This window comes from Takifugu flavidus, chromosome 5 (genome assembly GCF_003711565.1).
Source record: "Takifugu flavidus isolate HTHZ2018 chromosome 5, ASM371156v2, whole genome shotgun sequence".
Taxonomy (NCBI): Eukaryota; Metazoa; Chordata; class Actinopteri; order Tetraodontiformes; family Tetraodontidae; genus Takifugu; species Takifugu flavidus.
In genome coordinates, this window is record NC_079524.1 from 1339699 (window position 1) to 1358343 (window position 18645).

General features: G+C 45.2%; 1 protein-coding gene across 1 annotated transcript; it reads right to left on the reverse strand.

Moving 5' to 3' along the window:
* Positions 1–200: 200 nt before the first annotated feature.
* nr2f1a (nuclear receptor subfamily 2, group F, member 1a) lies at positions 201–9651 on the reverse strand. Its single transcript, XM_057032040.1, has 3 exons — positions 8374–9651; positions 6475–7002; positions 201–2783 (listed from the first exon to the last, which is right to left on the reverse strand). The coding sequence occupies exons 1-3, from the start codon at positions 8804–8806 to the stop codon at positions 2509–2511; spliced, it is 1236 nt and encodes a 411-aa protein (XP_056888020.1). The 5' UTR covers positions 8807–9651; the 3' UTR covers positions 201–2508.
* Positions 9652–18645: the final 8994 nt, after the last annotated feature.

Genomic DNA, 18645 nt, shown 5'->3' on the forward strand with positions numbered 1-18645 from the left:
TTACTTGACACTTTATCTTTAATACAAAACAGGAATCTTGTGTCTTCTGCATTAGGTTAGTCCTGCGTCCTGTCCCTGCGTCCTGGTGACGCACCATCGCGATATTCTGCGTCAAATTCAAAACTCTCCGTCTCCAGGGTAACGCATGAGGAGCAGGAGCCACCAGACGAGAGTCACACCGACAAAATAATGAGACGAGATGAGGAATGATGACGTTTATGTTTTTGTACAGTAGGGCAACAACAAGTGCTACAGACAGGTCGACCATGGGGGCTAATAGGTCCAATATGCATGAACAGACATTAATCACGTGGGTGTATCCCTGTGAGAGAGCATCTGAGGACACCCGACAGCATCCAGCCTTAATCTCCACTGGACGTAAACAGGCAATAAAAATAACCCGAAGGAGACGCCCCTCCCCCACTCCCGTAAGGCTGATAACAAATATGGCGATGTCAACCTCAGAAATAACCCCGAGCGGCGCGTGGTTCAGCTCCTGTCCACGTCTCACTGAGGATGTGGACAACATGGCAACACCAGCAACATGGTGGTGATGAAGAGGAGGAAGGAGAAACTAACAGACAAATATCAGAATTGCCCCAAGGGGGACTAATATTCTTCCCTACGCCGCGACTCCTACTTTATCATATTTTATCGCTGGAGGTGCGGCACTGAGTAGAGAACCGGGTCCATAACCGGGTTTCCTGCGTGGACAGAACCGCGACAACACGTACAGTGAAGACGCGGACCAACGAACGCATGGACAGAATGTCCGATGTTTATCGGCGCGCTCATTACGCTCAGGATGGAACATGCCAACCATGCCACGTCTCGGTCTCTTCCGCGCGCACACACACACGCACACAGACACACACTGGCTGCATAGTCTCCCTACCTCAGCCCCTCTGTCTATCCTCTCTATTCCCACACAATGCATCACACTCGGTGTTCCTATCGACTGGCTTACACGCTGTAAAATACATTTTCCAGATTGATCACGCACATCACAGCAGCTTTGCAGCGGGACCTAACCCTCGTTGCCCAACGACGCCCATATCAATAGCAAGGCACGCTGGAGTTTTCAAGCCCAGGTGATGCGGATGAGGGTGGTTTGTGAAGAATCACCTTGATTAAGCCACAGGAGGTAGCACGGAGGTGGCTCTGTGTGCCGCGCAGGCTTCCCTCAGTGTCTGGGAAAAATATTAAACATTAATGCGCTCACAGGCTGCCACAGAGCTTAGTGCTGCGGCTCCTCGCATATAGCTTCTCCTCCTTTGTGTTGCCAGTTATGTTATTATGCGCCCATAGTGTAATTACCACACTTAAACCTCGTTTTCACTGGTAGCATGTCACAGCGGTAAACAGTGCATTTACAATTACAGGTCTGTAGAGTAATAATACAGAATAGTGGCTCCGAATAGGCTGCACTTGCCTTTTCGTCTAGAAAGCGGGAGCGCACAAAAACAACAGCTTTTCCCCAGATATCTTACAACAATGGCGGTCATCTTGACACTTGCTTTGAGGAAAATGCTTGAGACATCGTTGCCTATTTCTTATTTTTTTTAATAGTACAGTCACCATCACACAACTTCATCAACCGACCCTTCTGCAAAAAGCTGCATCATGGAGTAAGCAAATTGAAGGCAACAACCAATAGAATTCCAGAAACAATGAAAATTTTTTTCAAGACGAAACAAACAAAACGCATTTGAAATGATATATTAAAAGTGCTTTTGATTTTCATGTCTCTCCTCTTTGACTGATGATCGACTCCACGCGCGCTCATGGTCCGGGGGGGGAAGGCGCCCCAGACGTCCTCTCAGTAAAAATGTCCCGGAGGTCAGTTTGCTGCTGTTGCAGGTCCATCGTATCAATTAGGGGAAAAAAGTTCAACCATCAGTGGTTATTGTCATAGCGATTAGACTGTTTCTTATTTGTCTAAATTTCTTTATTTGTCTTGTTTTTAAATTCTCACTTCAATTTTAATTCTTGGAGAACATAGCTTCGACAACATATATCGCACTCATTATAAGAAGCAAAAAGTTATATCAAAAAATTATTAGTATAGAATCACAGAAACCCTGGTTTGGAACCAGAAAAAATACAAAACAGAGAGGTACATAGACACAGGACAATTCTTATAATTGCTTGGAAACATTATTTTCCCGCTAAGTCTTGATTCTTTTTTTTTCTTACTGCGCATATGATGTTTTTCATTTTATTTGTATTTTTTTTTTTTACAAAAAAAGGAAAATAAAGACTAGTATTTTACAAAATGACGAGTATTGTTCTTGAAGACGATGGTGGATTTATACAGGTGTAAAGTCCAGTTCCGATATTTTTCTGTACATTATGTATTCCATACCAGTCCCAGAAGACAGAAAAAAGTCATGCCTTCAGAGCTTCTGAGAAAAGGTCCTATATATAGTCTTCTTGGAGGAGGATGGGGTGAGGGGTGCTGAATTTTGGTCCTTTTTCCCTCTCTTTTTTTCCACTTTCATATAAGGATCATTGGATGGACATGTAAGGCCAGTTGAAGCTGCTCCCGGATAAAAGCATATCCCTGATGAGGGTTTCAATAGGAGTTTTACCTACCAAGCGGACGAAGAACAGCTGCTCGATTACCGACGACGAGACGGTGCGCAGAGAGGGCAGCCGCAGCAGGAGCTTCCCAAAGCGGCTGGGCTGGTTCGGGTACTGGCTCCTCACGTATTCCTCCAGGGCGCACTGGGATTTCTCCTGTAGGCTCTCGATGTGAGCAGCATCCGACAGGCCACAAGCGTCTGGGAGACACGCGCGCAGGCACGCACAGACACGAAGGAGAAAGACAAAGAGAAAAACTGGGGTTATTCCGGTGCCTGAAAGCTCAAAGTTGCGAAAAAGTCACTGACTAACGTGTATATTCTGCACTCAACCTTCAACATTTTCAAGCTACATATGAAAAGTCAACGCGAAATATGAATTATTAAAATATTTATATTGGTGGAATAGATGGTGAGAAACAAAACGGTGCACATTTGCTAGAGCGAAATCCCAACAACGGCGATGCTGCTGGCTGACAAATTCGCTGAATGTTCTATGCGCAAAATGAAAAATTAATGAGGAATTGGGGGGAAAAAATGTTTATAAATGACACCCAGTCAGATTCAGGTGGGCTCACTTTAGGCATGTTCACAGCCTGCCATCCCCAATTTGTGTCCTGCTAGAGCACAGTGGTTATCATTCAGCATCCGTCTTTACGTGCTATTGACAAAGGGGAATGAACAAACACACTGACCAAACATGCTACATCACAGTGAGCGAGTGGCACTGTCATACAGAATAAACAGGGGGAACTGGAGTAGGGGACGCACAGTTCAGAGGAGGATATCTCTGTTTTAGCACGATCAACAAGAATACGGCGGTAAATGTCATGAAAGCAGAGACGGAGTGTCAGTGTGTGGCGGCAGGACTGATGGGGGCAGTGGTGTAAAGGCTGTGAGGTAGAGTGAAGACCCATAAGGTCGCTGCTCTTCGCTGCCTGGACTCTGGGGAGCCGAGTATATAGAAACATAAACGGCACTGATGAATCTGAAATTACACTGGATGTAATGTGACCTAATTACTCCTCAGTAAGCTGTTAAGTCATTTCGCCTCTCTTCTCTCCATAGACCAGTCTTGGCCTGTTTTCCCCCCCGTTCTTTATGGAGCCTATAGGACATGCTCCTGGAAGCAATCAAATTTATCAGAGGAGGTGAAGTCAATATGCGCAAGTGCCACAAAACGTCAGAAAATGAGCCTGTGCCAGACGGGTTTGAGGCTGGCTACAGCCTGGCGCAGCCACGTCTTTATGCACAATGGATGTGGGGCTACAGAGCTGTCTGGGTCTGTTGGAAGAAAAAATAGATTTGTTCTATATACATATCAAACGTGCGTATTATTAACAGCTGTAAACGCGAGCACCGGCGGCGTACACGGTCCCACATGGGGCGATTCTAAATGATTGTTCTGCTTTTGCGGAATCCAAACAAGAACAGAAGCTCTATTTTTGAAACGTTGACGTAATCAACAACGGACAGAGCGTTTAAAGCCTTTAGTCATTTCTGTGTGCCATAACTCACTATGGTTGGACACAATAACCTCATGAACTCGGGGGCAGCGCGGAGATCTCGGGGTGATTTACTGTGACCTTAGTCCGGCCGGTCGGAGCCCCTTATATGCAAATCACTCAGGATTAACGCTGAGTGTCGCTTTTGAAATCTACCACGATCAATGAGGTTGAAATGAATTACCCCTGGATGTTCTTTTACTCAAACATATAAATACTCGAGTTAAATGTTGCAATGCAGCATTTGCAGGGCGTTCCCAGACTCTGAACAGACTGGAGCCGAATCCGTGCGTCAAAGAGAGAGCTGGTCGCAGACGCACGGAGTTCAGCACCGGGCCTGCCTGCAAGCCTGCACCCCACAAGACCTCAATAGACCGAGCCAGAGCAGCGGATAGCTTCCAGATTCACAAACAGCAACCTCCGTGGTGGGTTAGCACGGAAACGCACGCCGCAGTGCGCACGTGTGGATGACGAGTTGGTGGAACACAACGATCTCGAAGAGCAGTTTAGCCCGGGCCGCCATTATTTATGCATCAAATACTGACAAGTCTCGCGTTATTAAAGGAAGCAAACAATCCACGCGGGTCTTGGCACGAAGCCACATAACTTGTTAAAGCCAACAGCAGTTGTAGACTACCAACCAGTCAAATCATCTGCAAGGAAACACACAGGATATTAATGCACGTCCCAAGTTTCTCTGAGTGAATAATTGGGACTTGGTGTTGTTGGAAAATGTGGCACAAGGTAAACGGACGAGGGCTACCACATCATGTTAAATGATCACTGAGGCAAAACATGTGTTTTTTTTAAATTATTTGTGCCCAAACCTACATTTATACTTCAGCGTTAGTACAATTTTTTGTGGATCAAACTAACCAATTGTCAAGCACCGTTTATTAAAAAAACACCGAAGCCACTTTGAATGGATGTGGCGTTACCGTGCTCGCCATTAAATAAACAATAAAGGTTAAAGTGTGTTTTATAGTTCGGAACACGGTCTTTAATTTATCATTTACTAGTCTGGAAAGTCATCAAACTTTACATTTGGCTATTTTAGATTATTTACTGGTTATGACGTTACACATACACACTGAATAATGTTTCACAAACTACGAGAGTTTATTCAAAAGTCAATTATTACCAAAAAATCCTTATATAACACAATATAAGATAATGCGAATTAATAAAAGACGTGGATTGTTTATTTACGTCATTGATGAAACATTGAATTTAATAAAAATCTAATTCAGAATTTACGAGAAAACTCGTAAATTGGAAAAATATCCTGATTTCCAATGAAAATAAAATATAATTATTTCTGTTTAAATATAATTATTTCTATGTTTATATAAAATATATATAACTGCGCAACCCATTAGAATAGGATATTGTATAAAATACACACCGACAATCTTACATGTGCTACCTAATATATTTCTAATTATATTAAAAATGGAGCAATGATGAATGTTTACTTTTTAAAAAAAGCTTGTCGCTAAGTTAGGGACAAGTTTTGGGGGGCCCTGACTGAGTTGGGGTGTTTATTGTATTCGGCCCCTGACCTCCTGACATTTCAGGCCCGATGGCACTCAACGTTCCCTCCCAACTCCAAAATAGCATCTAAATTACGCGCAGTGGGTAAATGAGGATCTCCGGGACTCTGTCCCAGTCAGCCATAAATTAAGTTATCATCAATGTAGGTTACTTTTGAAAATTGCTACTGACGACTCTTCCAAGCGTGTGTGACAAGAGAAACTATAAGAAAATGAGCAGGTCAGTTAAGATTAATGTGCAACAGCACGGCTGCCCCGAGTCTTCCAGAAGCGATGCCTTGACACACGAGTCAACTTCCATCAGCCTTTTTTGATCTCAGTCTGTTAAGGATTATTTCCTGCCCCCCCCAGACATGTGTTTGTGAAGGCAGAACATGGATAGAGGCATGCACCAACGCTCATAAACGCATCAGCTGTCGCGCACCAGTGAGTGATGGACTATTTCATCTTTACGCTCAATTATTTGACACCTGTTACGAAGTTTATGAACCAGCCACGGCTTCAAAATAGGCAAAAAAGTTGAAAGTCTAGAATTATAAACTATTTACAAATGGGTGACTCTTATCTTTCTTCCGGCTTGAGAGTTGAACTTTGTGTAAGGATGAAAAAAAAACGCTCAGTCTGGATTTGTTTACACATCTAATGCAGCAGCTACAACTGACATGGGGATGCGTGTAAGCAGTTATGGAGCAAGCTGTTGACAAAATAGCCTCTCTATCGGCTCGTAAACGTAGATTTGTGACCAGCCTATACTTGACAGGCATATTCACGTCGCGTGTGCTTCGCTCTAATTATTATTTTTTAAAGACGTGTGTATGCGACTCGGACACTCACCTGATGTGAACAGCACGATGGCCTTGAGGCAGCTGTACTCTGCCGAGTCTACGTGCAGGGTCTTGAGCTTCTCCACTTGCTCTTGGAAGATCCGGATGTGATCCATGAAAGCCACGACTCTGTCCGCGGACATGGGAGAGGCGTGGAGGCCCGCCGCGGCGAGCAGAGGGGCCACATGCAGAGGCATGGAGCACTGGGCTGCGTTAAGCACAAACAACTCGCTCCAAGTCAGCCTGAGAAGGGACACCTGGTCGGTGATCTGCAGGTCGGGAAAGAAAGGGATGTTTCTCGACCACTCCACGGCGCTGAAGAGCAACCGAGCCGCCAGTTCGCAGATGTTCTCGATGCCCATGATATTGTTGGGCTGCATGCACTGGCTCCCGTACCGGGACGTCGGATAGGGCTCGGCCCGCAGCAATAAAGAGATGTATCCGGACAGATAGCAGTGGCCGTTCAGGGGGTCTCCGTTGGTCAGCGCGTACTGGCCTGGGTTGGGCTGGGTTGGAGGCATTCGTCCTCGCTGAACCGCTGACAAAAAGAAGAGAAAAAGAGGAAATGTGCATCCAGGAATGATAAACATTGTTCACGAGTGGTGCAGCCGTCAAGCAACTTTCTGTGTGTTATTGCTGAAGGAAACAGATGCAATCAACAGGCTCCTGCAACGATTCTGCCTATTGTTGGACCATATTGTAAAAAAATAAATCAAATCAAATCTCACACTACAAACGTCAGAACAGATGTGAACAGCCCCCCAACACTGACACGCTTTACGTTTGCAGTGTAGCTCTACAATGGCTGCGTAGGAAATAAATAACGCAACAAAGAGATTAAAGCACACATTTTCCTTTTTGGAACGAAAAACAATTTCCCCAAATCTACTAATCCGAGCATTTCAGTGCCTTTGGCACGTAATATGGGGAAATACATTTCTAACAGTTACCGTCGACTGAGCGTGGGCTTTAATTAATTAATAATTTTGTAATTTCGACCCCCAAAAAATTACAGACATCATTGATAATTGCGGTTAATTGCAGCGATCTTTGAAGATTTTACCCACATCAATCATTAAGCTGGGAATAAAATAAATTCAGCTTTGGTTTGCTATCCTATATAAAATATTCATATGACACGGTGCGTAGTAGACGTGGGCTTGCGGTGGGCACTACAGATAGTGGATCTGACAGGAGGGATGTTTGCGTAATTCGGGGGGGAGAAAAATCACACTCGACACGGAGAGGAAAGTTACACGGCCTGTAGTGCACCAAGCAAAACAATGAGCCATGAACAAGTTCAGCGGTGTTGTTCGGTGTCTGAGCTGTCTAGTCAGCACAAGGAGCGCGAGAGAGACGGGCTAGAGTGTGTTCTTCTTTACATTCACACACACACATCTTAGAAAACGGCACAGCATAATTCTAAATAAGCAGACCGCAAATACTTTTAGAGGGGGACTATTAGCCTTACACACACACACACACACACACACACACACACACACACACACACACACACACACACACACACACACACACACACACACACAGAAGAACGCACATCCACGCACCCTCTGTTCTGCTCTCTATGACCTATGCGTAAAAACGCCTCTGATTTGGTCGAAGGTTTGTCAATAGCACAATTTTGAAGTCGAGTAAGGAATTAAAAAAATATGTAAAGGGCTCAAGTCGTCGAGGCGCTTTGTTCGAGCGACCTCGTCAGTAGCTTCGGCTGCACTGGCCTTTCAGCCCTCTCGCACACAAGCAGAAAGACGAGCCGTTCATGCAAACGTCCCTAAAAACACGGATGGAGACCGCAGCGAGCCCGGCCGTGCAGCCTGACCTGAACGCAACATGGCAGCGCGACAAGGATGAGGAGTAATGAGTGGGATTTAAATTAAATATTCACCTTCCCGCCGCATTCCCACTTTTAAACACTTCTTCAGCCGGCAGTATTGGCACTGATTTCGGTGGTGCTGGTCAATGGGACAGTTCCTATTGGCACGACATGAGTACGTTAAGTTCCTCCGTACACTCCTCTTGAAGAAACTTTTGCATCCCTCGCAGGTGAACTGGCCATAGTGTTTACCGCTCGATTTGTCTCCGCAAACCACACATTCAATATGTTGCTGACTCTGTCCGGAATTCTGACTCCCCTTGTCCCCGGCGGTTCCCGGTGTGGACGGGGGTCCCGGCTGGCTGGGGGTCTGCGGAGTGTGCGGCGCCGCCGACGCCGCCTGGTGCTGCTCCCTCGCCGGCTGCGCTGCTGGGTTGGGGCCGCTCGGAGGTCCTCCGGCCACGTCTTCCTGCGGATCTCGCCAGACGCTAACTACCATTGCCATATCTCGGCCCCGGAAAGTGCTATAGAGCGAAATGATCGCCGGTGTTTATGAAGCGGAGATGAGGGAAAAAAGGAGATCTCAAAAGACGGGGCAGTGCAAAGTCAAATCAGAGCACGCAATCTCATATGGTTGCAACGCGATCAATACATTCAAAATAGAGGAAGGCGATTGAATAGGCACCCGATCAGGATATGCAAGTATCGGGAGGCCAGTTCCAAGGTAAATTGCAGTCAGCCATTCAGGAATCCCTGATCTCGTTGGAGGAAAAGCAGAGTCCAGGCGTAGCAAAATATAAAATAGCCACAAAGCAAAGCGATTCACATGGGCGCAGGATCGGGTAAAAAAAAAACCTTTTGCTGGAAAGACACGCGATCCAAAGTGCTGCGGAGATAAATTCCTTCCTCTTTTCTTCCTTTGGCTCCGTTAGACTCCTGTCTTCACCGTATAGGAGACGAGAGGGAAAAAAACTGAAGCGCTGGATTTTTACATCTATGTTGTTAAATAAACCTCATCTTCTCGCCCAGCAGCGAAGGAGAGCCGCGTCGCCGAACCAAGTGCCCATGTATAGTTTCACCTCTCTCCGGCGGCAGGACTGGAGATACGCAGAGGAAAAAAGACAAAAAAGAAGACCAACAGCAACAACTAATAGAATATGCAAGAAGAAGGAGAGACCCAAAAAATGAATGCGCTTAAACGAGAGGACCAGCAGAGCAATGTTTCCGAAACGGGGGATCTGCGCGAATGTCTGTATATAGTGAACTTTGACACTACTATTGAAACTGACACGTTTCTATGGAGATCGCTGCGCCTTATATGGTGCTCATGTCAAGGAGCCAAGAGAGGGGCTGCTGGAGACTGATAATCAAAGGCGACTGACTGGCCAGAGCCCTGCATAGAGGAGGAGGAGAGGAGGAGAGGGGGAGCGAGGGAGAGAGAGAAAATGGGAGGCTAAGGTTATAGCCAAGCCCTCTCTCGCTCTCTATTGGTTAGAGTCCCCCTCCGTTTATTCACTGCAAAAAATGTCCACACCGATAAGTCATTTCGGGCTCGTGTTGAAATCCCCAAATGTTATTTTTTCCTCTCTTAGAACGTCGCAGAAAACAATCAGCTGCGCTTTAGAGTGATCCGCTCATTTCCGACCTCCACTGGGCTGATTTGTCGGATTTCTGATGGCGGTCGGTTCCAAATGTGCCAGAGTGTGTGAAGAAATACCTCAGGGAATCAATACCCGTTGCATAAAGCGACGACTCGGCAATCAAAATAAGATTGAAACACTCTTGTTCCGATGTAAAATTAAGATTCTATTTTGGCAAATGAGGGATTTCCAGACGCTCGAACACCTCGGTGGTTATTTTTTACAGTGTTGCCATCCGCGGCTGGATGGGCTGGGGGCTCTGACAGGCACAATTTACATTGAGCTCGCCCCGCGCTGCTATTTACTTTGAAACCTGATTAGTATGGGCCCTCTATTGTCACCAAAAAGAGGAAGAAACCTTGAATAGAATTGCAGAAAAAGCGGGGTAAAGGCGAGGAAGGACAAAGGTTTTTACGCACGACAAATAAACCCTAGTCTGTGCGCCGCACTCTGACTCAGAAATTCCCTAAACTTTCAAAATGGTTTGTCTCGGACTGGCATCTCGGTCCAGAAAATGACGGATGTCATTATTGGTTCTAAGCGGATTTGTGTTACACACGTTTTTGTCTTCCCGATATGCGCATTGCGGTACAGCCTCGTTTATAAACGCCAAGTCTCGCGGACATAAACTTGCATTTTACTCATACGGAGGCATAAAAGGAGCAAAATGTCAATGGAAAGAATGTTCTACACGAGGCAGCGTGCTATCCGAACCGTATTTGGTCCCAGCTTATGAAAATCTGTACAATGAAACGCAGGGGTGATAAGCAATATTGAATAATTGCTTAGCTCCTATGGTCTCCGCAATCACCGAGCTGGTGTCACATTATGTCTTAATAATGGCACTAATTCAGAATCGTGTGAAGTTGCGGGGAATTTGCATGGGGATTCCGGCTTTTTGTATGAGGGTTTCTGCAGGCGAACCGTCCTTGCAGCTCAGAAATGTCTGGATCGCGCTGCCATCTAGCGTACGTTGTACAATTACAACCTCCTGTCGATGCATGCACGAGTCATCTAAAACCAACTTTTCAAAAGGCGAATGCCAATTTGAAGTAGGAAAATAATCTCATTTCAAACGCCTGCAGTTTAAACGAGTCTTTTTTTTAATCTTCACAGATTATCTCATGATTGTAAAACTGTACACTGGGGAAACTTTGAAAGGAAAAATCCCAACTACCTTGGACCGCCATAAAAATACAAAGTAGTCCAAAAAGGAGTTAAAAGAAATGCAGTAACTGATTTGGAATTTTGAATTTTTAGGACGCACTCAGTGATGGCACATAATAGAAATACGCCAAACAAATGTTTTATTCAACCAAATTGCGTCGTTTTCTATCTACATCTTTATGTACGCGGGGATATAAGCAGATATAATAGAGCGTAAATATGCAAGTGCCCCCTTTGGAAACACATAGGAGGGATGGGTTGTTTTTAAGTATTCAACAAGAGAGCTCTCTCTCCCGTCCCTGTCTCGGACACTCCACGAAAGTCCCCGGCCATTTCTGCAGCTCTTTCAAAAAGGTGAAACCAATAAGATTAAATCGGACAAAGATTCTTTTCCCCCTACAAGTGTATCATTAAGATTTAACCCCGCAGATCGCAAAAGGGGGCTCCGCTGGAGCGAGAAGGACAGCGAATGGGAGCAGGGTTGGGGCTCTAGAAAGCTCGGAGACGACGAGAAAAAGGAGAAAGTGGTCAGCAGGACGCTGGAAGAAGACGCAACAAGGGCGGCAGCGAACGGCAGAAGAGCAGCTTTACACCTGGATAACAACCAGCGATCGATTAAGGCGAGTACACTCTTTACGCCTCGGCTGTGCGCTGCACGGCTCCACATGCACGGCTTAGTTCTTGCGCGTCGCGACACATGACCGCTAAGTTCGAGCCCTGGTGCAGACCCGCTGCACCGTCACACTCCAAACTTTGAATAAGTGAAGACGCGCGTCTTTTCTGCCCATCACCGCCGAATTTCCACAGCACGCGGCTGCTTCCAGCCGCCCGTGCTGATCTGGAAAAGAGATCGTGTTGGTGTTAATAAAAAAAACTGCTTGTTGTAGTACTGCCGGACACGGGAGGGTTTTTCCCCTCCTAATACGTCTTGCGCGCCTCACCTTCAAAGCTATTTGTAGTTGGGACACACAATGAAAAGATCGATAGCAGACTGTTTGTCTCCGCGATAGTGTCACCGGATTAAAGACCTGATCAAGCAACCGATGTCCATCTTTTACTCTTTTACTCCAAGTGTCCGTTTGGCTTCTGCGCTGGCGCAAACACCGTCGGACGGAGCGGTAAAAGCCCACTGCAGGCTGGGTTTTAGAAATGGACGCGGCGAGGAAATGTAAGGCGACAGAGTGTGATTTATCAAAGCAACATTATTGATGTAAAGGGACTGCGATGAAAACTGATATCAAATAAATTATGGAGCAATGTAGGCCAGGTTAACTGGTTCCAGGGAAGCTGCGCGTCAGTCACAGCTTGGCGAAAATAACCTTGCATAATAACGTTTAAGTTAATCCGCCGGCGGATGCAGAAAGTTCACGCTAATTGATCATTTTTGCGCGAAGCAACTCATTAATTCCACATTCTTTCTCCAAACCTGCGTTTTCTTATTTGAGCAGCTGCACGCCTGAGCCTTTATAATCGCCCGAATTATTTCAAACGTAAAGAATTAGAGCGCAGACACGCTGAGCGTTATCATGTATTTCAGGTATTAAATGAAGCCATTTTATAGCAGTTCAGTGCTTAAACTGTGATAAATAATTAATAAGCCGTTTCATTTACGTTTTTTATTTATTTATTCAAAAGGGAAGAGCGACAATCGTCGAGTTTTAGACGACCTTTTAATATTGTTTTGTTAAAATAAATCTTGAGCCTTTAAAAACATGAATAATTTCCTTCACGTTAAAAACATTTTGTTATATTCGTGCTGAAACCACCAAGCAGCTCAGACAGTCCTGGAAACAATGAGGTGGTGAGTGTGATCCCAGCAGAACGATCCATGAACGTGTTTAGAACATTTAAAACGACGCAAACACGCGCAGACGTGCACAAACAGTCGAGAGTCTATTTATTATTGATTATATGCGATTACATCCGGGTTAGAACCGAACAGAGAAGGGAGGAAAAAAACCCGCCTGGACTGAGGCTGACTGACTCTCCCCTCATGTGTTGTGTTCATGGCTGGAAGGTCACGCAACTAATCCTGACCCCTGACCCCGAGACGTCTGCCCGCAGAATTCAAATACCTTTTGCAGAAAATGCGCAAATAGCGACAGAACACCTTCACCCCACGTCTGCGCGGATCCACGGTGAACAATGAGACGCAGCTTCAAACAATAGATTCACACCTGTTCTCTGTGGTCAAGTTTGTCTCTGAACGCACATTTCATTCACAAAGGCGTCATTTAGGATTCAGCACCATGTTGCTGGGCTGTTGTCAGCTTTGCAGCTGCTTTGGTGCGAAATGGAATCATTTTAGATTATAGCTGCCATTGCAGTTTGTTTCATAAACAGACGGCGACACTGAGATTTAGAGAAATTAAGTATTGTTTTAGTGATAAAGAAAAAGGAAGGAGCCCTTTTATATTCAACAGAATCGTCTATAATTAAAGACTTTCTTGGTACCACGAGGCTGGTTAAATTGGTGTCGTTGAAAAGTTGGTGTAACTTTTCTCTGGCACCTATTTAACCTTTAAAAATATCACGAGAAAATGATGCAGTTCTCACCAAACACCTAAATTGTTATGCTTGTAATTAACGTTTTAGCAAGAAAGATATTGCGTGATCAAATAAAGCTCTCTCTCTCTCTCTCTCTCTCTCTCTCTCTCTCTCTCTCTCTTGGGGGTCCAGCTTCTGCTTTGTCCAAATCTGCTACCAAAATTATTCTGGGGGCTCAGATTGGTGTGAAAAGGACGAGAAGGTCACTTGAAATCGCTTTTTATCCGCTGGCTTTTTTTCTACATGGATCAGCAACTTTCAATAGACATCATCTAATCTCGCCTAATAGAAAGGCCATTCGTCAGATATGCTGGAAATATCGGCGAGCATAGAGGCATTTAGGACCAAAGCATTTAATGAGCAGCAGTTCACAACCCAGGCCATCGATTTATTATTTGGGAAGCACAAAAACGAAGTTTTAACATCACTTTAAACAAACATTCAAGCGGCTGTAAAATGTGGCCAGTCATTAAAGTTACTGTATGTGCTCAAAATGTATTTTTTGGCTGGAATAATGTGTATAAAAGTGGTTGAAGCGGCGGATGTTTATTTCCTCATTATTTTTTAATGTGACCGACGGTCGCCAGAGATTTAAGATCCTTCACTTTTAGACGGGACGGACGAGACTCTTTCCAGGGTTTTTGCATCGCGGACCGTAATTGAGGACAATAACTGCACTCACTATCCCAATTAGACTTGAGGTTGGAGCTAACTTAGAAGGACTGTCACTTAAAGCTACGTGCGTCGGCTTTATTGCTCACTAACCATCATTTCGGCAGATCCTGTGCGCTAATTACACCGGATTGTCCCAGATTATAAATCCATTAGCACCCGAACCGACGTGGTTCCGCCATGCAAACACGGTCCCTTTGCAGCGCACATGGAACCAACTTTGAGCGGCAGAAGCACCATGAAGGGGAGCAGATTTTCAGCAGCGTGTGCGTGGATCCACAGCGCACGCAAACCACAGCGTAAATCAATCAGCAGCCGAGCCAAAACACACACAGCAAACTGAGCAGAACAGAAAATTAACTGACGGGCGAAAATGTCTCATCAGATTATTCCTGGTCTGGCGAGGTTCATGTACTCGCTGTAATAACATTCTAACGACAATAGAAAGGTCGAATATTGCTGTAATATTGTTCCCGAATCACTTTGCAGCATATTTAAGAAACAAAGCAAAACAAAATGTCCGAATTTAAATGAGGAAACACTAAAAACGGAATCCAAACGCGGGGGGAGCGCGAAGGCATCTCAGCCTTTAAGTAATTTATTTCAGGGAAACCGGAGGGCAAAGGTGGAATTCTTAAGAAATTCAACAAGGATAAGGGAGCTTTAGGAATTCTGCACGCAGATTACCTTTCATCCCATCCTCACATTATCCGGCAACACAGTAGAAATATAGCTCAGGGACAAAGCGTGAGATTAGCCTCCGACACAGAGGAGTGCAAAACAATTTTTCACAAGTATCGCCTTTATTAGAGGAGGGGCGAGAGGAGGAAGGCAGCAGCAGGACGCGGGAGTGACGTTAAAAAGGTGGCACGCTCATTCCGTGCACGTGCACCATCCCGGAGAGTTTTGGCGACTTTATGCGCGGATGCGTCAAATCAGCTGCTGCGGCTGCGAAACTTTCACCAGGTTTTGTGGCAGTTTCCGCCCAGACGCTTGAAATTTTGCTTTGTAACTAAACTTCTGGCATCACATCAACGGTGTCACACTTCCGGCACACCGAACCGACACAGCGGGGGCTTAATTAGAAATGGAGTGGAGCTGGACCCAGCTGGAACCACTCACTGGTGCCACCTAGTTCACATCAGCATTCCCTCACACAAGACTGGACAAAAAAGTGAAATAAAAGACACAATATCAAAAATATTTTTCCTGACCGACCGTAAAAAAGTCACATTATTATTAGACAGTAAAAGAAATGTGTGAATAGTTAGAAATCCTGTTATTTTTGACATAATAATCTCTGTCGCTCACACACACAGAGGTTAAATCCCCCGGAGACTTGATGTGCCTTCATTTGAAAGAAGACAGTGAAGTGAAGGTGGCCAGTGTTTGGTGTCCAGAGCTGGCAGATTGTGACCTTATCAATGTGAAACCCTTAAGATAAATTATTCATAGCACCTGTTTGATGTCTGTGGCCAAAGAATGACAATGGTGTTAACACTGGACAGGAGGTGCATGTTAAAGGCAGGCGTGCCACTGAGCTCCCCCCGTTTATATCTGAGTGTTTAGCAGCTGAAGTAGAAGAAACCCAACGCAAGCTAATCTTTCAGGTGTATTAGCCGCCAAAACTGACGCTTTTGTGCTGGTTCTGCTCTCGGAGCTGCCTCCTTGTGACCGGGTTTCTGCTGTCTCCTCGCAGGCGGACATCGCCAGGGCGGCCGGGGCGTTTGCAAATGGAGGGGAAGCTTGTGGAGCGCGAGGACCGACACCGGGATGAGATGTAATTTACGGCAAGTGCCGCTTGATTATGGGACAGGGACGGGACAACACCACTCAGAACGAGCGTGGGGATCACTTGACGTGGCAGCTGAGCACCGAACGCTGGAAATATAACAATGACTCCATACTCAGTGACTTTTCAAAAGTCTGCCTACTCTGGTTTTATTGCTTCGTGCAGATTAGTTTATTCATTAAGTGCTTTAATCGTGCGTGTGTTTATCAAGTGCTCAGAACTCGAATCCAGACATCCTGGAACGAAAATTCCATCTCAGTGATTTGTTTTGGAAAAAGACCACAGACCGGCAACCGATCTTCTCCCAGCTCGGGGTCAACATAACACTTGGTATTAATAAAACAAATAATACTGGGATGGATATTAATGGTGATATATACAGATGTCCTCCACAGGAGCTTGAATTATGTGTGAGAATGCACACATGTTTATGTGTTTACATCTCTCTCTCTCTCTCTCTCTCCGTCTCTGTCTCTCTCTCTCTATGTGATCGCTGTTTCCCTCAGATGTTCCCTTTGACCTTTCAACCCCCAGTTTAGGGTCAAGCCCTGACAAATGAGATGGTCGAGTTCTGGACAGAACTGCAAACATTCCACAACAATCTTCCGTCCTCCTCCTCATATCCGTCATTCCTCACCCCCCCCCTTCCTCCTCTCAGTGTCTCTCATCCACATTATGGACTTGGAGAAAGTCCTCACTCCAAACAAATGTGTTTTATTGTGTTTGCCATGGGAATGTTCACACACACATACACACACACACACACACACACACACCACACACACACACACACACACACGCGCACGCACGCACACACACACACGCGCACGCACGCACACACACACACACACACACACACACACACACACACACACACACACCCATCAAATTAGAAACTACAGCTTAATTTGGACTTGATATTCTTTTGCGCTTTGCTAACAGGAGGAATAACAGCACTGCTAAAAATGTGTTTTCTGTGCACTTTATAAGCAAACCATGTGTGTCACAAACGTTTCTCAGGGATGTCAAAGATGTGAAATGCAGCCATTTTTTTTTAGGATGTAGCATTTCCGACATTTCTCACTCGGCCTCCATCACACCCTGCTCTCCAAAATCCCCACATTTTTCCATCCTTTTACCTCCCTCCCCATTCTGGGCTTCTCTGCTCTTTGACCACTCTTCATCTGCTGCGCCGTCCTGCCCAATCTCAGCCTCTCCCTCTCTGCCTCCCTCCCTCCCCTCTTCTTCTCATTCTCCTCCTGCTATTTTCACTGATTTTCTAACATGTCATTCCACAGACTGCTACCACCTGTGTCTTGAGGGAGAAGAGGAGGGCTACTGGTATTGCTCGTCGGAGAGCTGTTTAAGCTAAGTGGCACCTCCTATTACAATGACGTGGCAAATAATGGTTTCTCTGTTTGTGTTTCTGTATCACCTCTTCTTTCACGAAATGCTTCCTGCTTGGCACGGCTCTCCACCATTTTCAAGTCACTGGTGTAAAAACGCACGCAGTCGCCACTGATGAGCGTCAACAGAGCCTAGAGACCAAGAAAGCTGGCTGATTCTGGAACTGTGAGTGGATCATGCCCTTGAACTGGCTCTCATAATGATGTAATATTAATAAAAGTCTCTGCAACACAGTGAAGATCTTAATAAAAATGCATCAATCTCGATATGTGCGTATGTTTTTTTTCTCTCTCCTCACTCCCTGATGAATTGTGAGACCGTTTGATGTCAGCCATTATGTGATTCATCGGAGGGTACAGCTGCCTAGCATGGATCTTGGCCTGGATGGGAGTGTTTCCTCACAAGCAGCTGATGACGCGCTTTAGTCAGATGGATAGATACGAGCTCTATTTGGTCACCGATCTTATAATAAAACGGGCTGATTATTCTTTATAGGCGAGGGGTTGAGGAGTTCCAGGGACAAATCGAGGATGTTTGGAAATCTTTTGAAAATATCGTCTCTGTAAAAACAGAACTCGAAACATAAAAACAGTAAAAAAAGGAGTTCAGTTCATGGAAATGGGCTTCCAACAATGGTGATACCTATGCGGCCGGAATCTTCAGTGACGAATATACAGAAACAATTACAGGTGGGTCAGCCAGTGGGCAGCTCATCCAGATCGATGTCCAGTAACATTTAAGTATAGATTATGTGTTAAATTATAAAGAATATAGTTCATTCGCTAGCAGATGTTTTGTGCATTTACACCAAATTAAGTTTATCAATAAGTAAAAAGTCACTTCTGATAATAACTAATGAAAAATAGAAGCAGTATGCGGAGCGTGCATTATTAGGTTTTAAAGAACTAACCTTACCCCGTGGGATGGCAGTTACAAATTTAGCCTCTAGTTTTCCATTTTCTTCATCCTCCACCATCCCAACCCCCATTCTTCCCTTCATTCATTCACTCACTCACATCGAAGCTGTTTCACGCACTAATGACCGATTAGCCTTCTGCATGTTTGGTGTAAATAAATAATGTCAGCAGAATCCATCAAGTTCTTGAGGTTAAAGCGGGC